The sequence below is a fragment of the Sprattus sprattus genome (genome assembly GCF_963457725.1).
Source record: "Sprattus sprattus genome assembly, chromosome: 10".
NCBI lineage: Eukaryota > Metazoa > Chordata > Actinopteri > Clupeiformes > Clupeidae > Sprattus > Sprattus sprattus.
Genome location: NC_137908.1, coordinates 21296839 through 21302304, shown reverse-complemented (window position 1 = coordinate 21302304; position 5466 = coordinate 21296839). Strand labels below are relative to the sequence as shown.

Here is a 5466-nt window from a genome sequence, read left to right as displayed (position 1 = left end):
TTCGTCCTCAGTGCAGGATAACGGAGAAGGTCTCTAGCTAACAATATAAGAGTCGATTCAAAGAGTGACTTAAATTAAAACGTTAAAGACACTAACAAACATCTATTATACGATTACTGAGAGGTTTGTGTTGGTAAGTCATGTTCTCTTATTTACATTGCTAGCGATAGATAGCCTGTCATTTTGATGTGTTATGGAAAACTGAGCAGAAGGTAACGTTGGGAGCTAGCGATAGCATAGCTAGGATAGGTTAACTCAGGTTGAGTTACGTGTAGGGCTATGCCTGACCTTCTTGTCGGAATTCGGTGCTATGTATTCTGAGTTGTATTTACTATTTACGTTACTATCAATGTGATGATTGCTCTGACGTTTAACAACTAGTAATGGAAACGGCATTAGCCAGATATATCAAGGTAACCCTTTTAAGAAATTGACTCGCTGGGTAGGTTCTATGATCAGGAAAGGCTCAGAGGCTGTCGGCTCTGGCTAAAGTCAGCTGACAACGTTGATATACTATCGAGACGGCGGTTAACTGGAAACATATAACTCCGAAACAGTATTAACATCACCGTCATGCCGGTAATTTAATGCCCACATCTCTGTTGGTAAATGCAGGTAACGTTAGTCCTCGCTATCAGTAACCGTGAAGTTAGATGGCTAGCTAACGATAACGACAACTTCCTTCGTGGCTCTGTGATTTGTTCGGGTACGAAACCGGTTGGACACAGATAAGGCTATAATGCTACCGGTTACCGTTTAGCCAGCCAAAAACACTGAGTTAGGTGTTATCGTCAGTAATTGAGGGGCTTTTTAAGAGTTATCGTAAGGTGCTGGGCAAAGGATTGCTTACGAACTGGTGGCTGCGATTGAACGAACTGGGCGCGTTCAATCTGGATACAGTGCGCACAATTTCCTACAGTTTCCGGGTAAATCGACATGTCTATAAACGTTACGAAACTATGCACCGGGCTTTGAGATGCGTCTTCTCTCGTTTGGTGGGTATTTCAGAGGTGCTACCCAATTAGCATCGACGTTTATATAAACTCCACTGTATTTGAAAGGCAATTCGTACAATGGACCCAAGTCCTTTTAGATTGCAAGAATAACACGTTGAAAAAAAAAACTTATATGTAATGTTTCATCAGGCTCTGAAATTACTTAAAAAATATTTTAAAATTGGCTTTCTCAACTTAGCATATCACAAAAGGTTGGTTAACACACCGCCATTTCTATTAAAATTAACTTTTGTCTACGTTTTCAGGGCTGAAGAAAGCCCTGGTGTCGCCTTTGGTAGCCTGTTGTCATTGCAAGCATGCCTAACTTTGGGATATTGACTGTTGGTATTGCTCATTGTACATCTCGAACGTGTCATGCTAACGTTACCAAACGGCTCAGGAAGCTTATGGAATGCATGATGCTGCTCATCCACACGTCAATGGACTATGTTTTTCCTTTATTTAAATCCATTTTCAAAAAGATTTGTGTCCACATGACTACGTTTTGAGAGCGGATCTACTTTAAGCAATACAAGTGTCTTTCCCTCGGGATCAATAAAGTATCCATCTGGACTGTGAATTTCACTCTAAGGCTAATAATTGTTGTCTGTTCAATTTCCAGGCTTAGACAATCAGTAATGGATGCCATCTTTCGCTGCCCATTCCTCTCTCGTGTACCCCAAGCCTTTCTTCAGCAGACCAGGAAAACCCTGGTGGGCTATGCCGTGAAATGCCCAGTAATGATGGATCTGGCCTCTCGGCCTTTGGTTAGAGCTGTCTGTTCGTCCTCCTCAAGCTTCCAGAAGACTGAGGAGACCGCCCCAGCCACTGAGGGTGAGTCGTTGATTCATCACCAGTTATCCCTGTGGTTTTGGATGACCTCTAGTTTTGTATATATGAAGTATGTATGTGGATAGGATTGCAGAATGCTAAAACAACTGGATTTTTGATTCTCTAGCCCCCAAAGAGACCCCCGCTATGCCTCAAGGACATCCTAAACCTCCAGTGGGCCAGGCTGCCTCCAAATGCCCCTTTCTTGCTGCTGAGATGGGCCAGAACAGCAGTGTTGTTCGCCAAGCCAGCATGGAAACCCAAGAAGATGTGTCTGAGGTTCGCACTGTCCGCAAAGGTAATCCTTTGGTTTTCTTAAAGATGATCTCTTAATTCCCTGACCATTAACCATGGTTTATACTTTGATTTTGAAAAATTTCTGCCGCCCTGTAGTTAACTTTTGGGTGCAGACTGTATGTGGGAATGTATTTTTTTGCCTGGTATTTAGTAACACTTAAAGTCATTTTGCTAGGTAAAACTAAATTTGTCTTTCACATACATAACATTTTTTTGGCTCCTTCACTTCTACAGATGTGTCTCCATCTGATCTTAAGAACTCAAAGGCTGCTGGAAACCTCCTGAAGAAGCTCATGAAGCAGCGCCCCACCAGGGTTTCCCACCTGCTGCAGGAGAACATGCCTAAAGGTAAGAGCCTTGTTTATCAAATACAGGTGCTTTTGTACCCTCATTGCCTTCAAAAAGCTAAATTCAGTTTCTATTTGTGCATTTCAGCAATCTCCAACTTCCAGTACGACAAATTCTTTGAGAAGAAGATTGAAGACAAGAAGGCTGATCATACATACCGTGTCTTTAAAACTGTGAACAGACGTGCCATGGACTTCCCTATGGCAGATGACTACACAGAGACTCAAAACTACAGGCGAGACGTTTCTGTGTGGTGCAGCAATGACTATCTGGGCATGAGTCGTCACCCACGGGTCACACAGTCAATAATGTGAGCATCCCAGAACAGCCTTTTTCCCTCAAAGCTGTTTGTCTATGCTTAGACAAGGAAAGGTTCTAACAGCAAACACTCTTTCTTTTTCTTTCAAGGGATACTTTACGAAAACATGGCTCTGGAGCAGGAGGTACACGAAATATATCCGGGACGAGTAAATTTCACGTGGACCTTGAGCATGAACTGGCTGACCTGCACGGGAAAGACGCAGCTTTGCTCTTCACGTCCTGCTTCGTGGCTAATGACTCCACCCTCTTCACTCTAGCTAAGATGCTTCCAGGTAGTCAAGGCTTACATCTATAGGGGGATGGGTACAGGCTCTAGATACAAAATTACAAGTAAATATACTATGTGAAATCATCTGATCTAAAATGTGTTTTTTCTCTCTAGGGTGTGAGTTCTACTCTGATGCTGGCAACCACGCCTCAATGATCCAGGGCATTAGGAACAGTGGCGCCAAAAAGTTCATCTTTCGCCACAATGATGTGGAACATTTGCGCGAGCTGCTAAAAAAATCCGACCCATCCACACCAAAAATCGTTGCTTTTGAGACTGTCCACTCCATGGATGGTAATTTGAACTTTTGGTTTTGTTGATGCATCTTCAACATTTGTTCTACTTCAAAGAATCTGTCATTCACACCTGTTGCTGTGTTCTTCAGGGGCAGTGTGTCCACTGGAGGAGATGTGTGATGTGTCCCATGAGTACGGTGCCATCACCTTTGTGGATGAAGTGCACGCTGTGGGACTGTATGGCGCAAGAGGGGGTGGCATTGGCGATAGAGATGCAGTCATGCACAAGATGGACATCATCTCAGGAACCCTTGGTAAGTACAGTGTTACTAGACTTGCAAATAACTGGACAATATGCCATAAAGAATGTTCTAGAAGGACAAGCCCCATTTCAGTAAAGAGTGCATTCAGTGTCTGGTCACAATGACTGCTGCTTTGAAAAGGAGGCAGGGACTGGTTTTGTCATTTAATACCCTCAGGATTACTTGAGATTCTCTGCCTGTTGCTTGGTAACCAGTCCTTCTGTTTTGCACTTATTGAATTTCCTTTGCAGACTGAGCCTTTCATTGTGTGTGTTGGCTATACTTGTGCACTTGGACACCTTATATTGGCTGAGATTTGAACTAGTTTGTGTGATTGTTTTTGTGATTGGTATTATAAAAATAAAAAAGTTTGTTGTGACCTTACACCCCCCCCCCCCCCCCCCCCCCCCCCCCCCCCCGAGTTCAAAAATTGATGTATACTTTCACAGGTTCTTGTCTGTTTTATGTTAAGTGGTTTTCCCCCCATTTTTATACATGTTTCCTTTCCACAGGTAAGGCCTTTGGCTGCGTTGGTGGTTACATCGCCAGCACCGATGCCCTGATCGATACAGTGCGCTCATATGCAGCTGGCTTCATCTTCACCACCTCGCTTCCACCAATGCTGCTGGCAGGGGCACGGGAGTCCATCCAGACCCTGAAGAGTGAGGAGGGCCGCACGCTTCGCAGAGGGCACCAGCGGAATGTCAAGCTACTGCGCCAAATGCTTATGGACTCGGGCCTTCCTGTGGTCCACTGCCCTAGCCACATCATCCCAATTAGGGTAAGGAGGCCCTGGAAGATGACTCCTGAAGGCCATCAGTCTTATTTACCTGGGCATATTGTACTTCAAGAGTTATACTGTAAATTACAAGCATTTTAAAATAGTGTTTGAAAGTCCATGAAGTTGATGGTGTCTTGCCTTCCTCACAGGTCTCCAATGCAGAGAAGAACACAGAAGTCAGTGATATCATGATGAGCCGATACAACATTTATGTCCAGGCAATTAATTACCCCACAGTCGCACGTGGTGATGAGCTGCTGCGCATCGCCCCAACACCGCACCATACTCCTGAGATGATGATGCACTTTGTTGGTAAGTAAATGGAATGGTGTAGAGTTTTTTTTTATTTTTATTTCCCTTGAATGAAAATATGACCTTGATTGCATTGGCTGGGGATTCTTAAGGCCCAATATACATGATTTATTTACAGGGTTTATTGGGAATAATCTCCTTTTTCGTTGTGTGTGTCACTTCATTTATTTACTTTACTAATTTATTTATTTTAATAGACAAGTTACTGACAGCCTGGAAAGAAGCTGGCCTGGAGCTTAAACCCCACCCTTCTGGAGAGTGTAACTTCTGTCAGAAGCCAATTCACTTTGAGGTGATGAGTGAGCGGGAGAAGTCCTATTTCAGCGGCCTCAGTCATCCCATATCAGCCTGTGGCTGATACAAGAAGAAATGAAAAAAAGAAGAAAAAAAAAACATTCCTGTCTGTCAAACTGTTTTTTTTTTTTTTTTTATGTTTTAACTTATTCTGATCAAGATTCCATAATCAGTGCTCTCTGAAGAGGTAATAAATGTGCAACAAAATCTGATCAATCAATGTTTGTTTCATTAATTGCTGTATTTGAAATTGTATCCATTCAGCCATCATGCTGTCATTAGGGCCAGGTATTACAAAATATACTTTTAGTTTAAGTTATGGGAGACGCTTCGCCACTGTTCTATACTTTTGTGTGTTGCCACCATTTTGCCATGGACAAAACACAAAATCAAGAGGGCTGTGCACCAGCGTCTCAAAGAATGCAGACCAAGCTTCGTAGGTTATTTCACTTATAACACTTGATTGTATAGAGAATGGATT

At 43.0% G+C, this 5466-nt stretch overlaps 1 protein-coding gene across 1 annotated transcript; it reads left to right on the top strand.

The window, feature by feature from the left end:
• On the top strand, nt 1-5201 carry alas1 (aminolevulinate, delta-, synthase 1). The gene is made up of 11 exons (XM_080845423.1): nt 1-133; nt 1618-1829; nt 1954-2124; nt 2358-2471; nt 2559-2781; nt 2880-3064; nt 3175-3354; nt 3446-3610; nt 4111-4379; nt 4529-4691; nt 4889-5201. Exons 2-11 carry the CDS (start codon nt 1634-1636, stop codon nt 5047-5049), a joined length of 1827 nt encoding a protein of 608 aa, XP_080701549.1. The 5' UTR covers nt 1-133; nt 1618-1633; the 3' UTR covers nt 5050-5201.
• Nucleotides 5202-5466: the final 265 nt, after the last annotated feature.

Bases quoted from the DNA above. Each gene is read 5' to 3' on its own strand.
- alas1 (XM_080845423.1), top strand. From the start codon at position 1,634: ATGGATGCCATCTTTCGCTGCCCATTCCTCTCTCGTGTACCCCAAGCC. The intron at 3,065-3,174 runs GTAGTCAAGGCT...TTTTCTCTCTAG, and splicing joins TCTAGCTAAGATGCTTCCAG to GGTGTGAGTTCTACTCTGAT. The intron at 3,355-3,445 runs GTAATTTGAACT...TGTGTTCTTCAG, and splicing joins GACTGTCCACTCCATGGATG to GGGCAGTGTGTCCACTGGAG.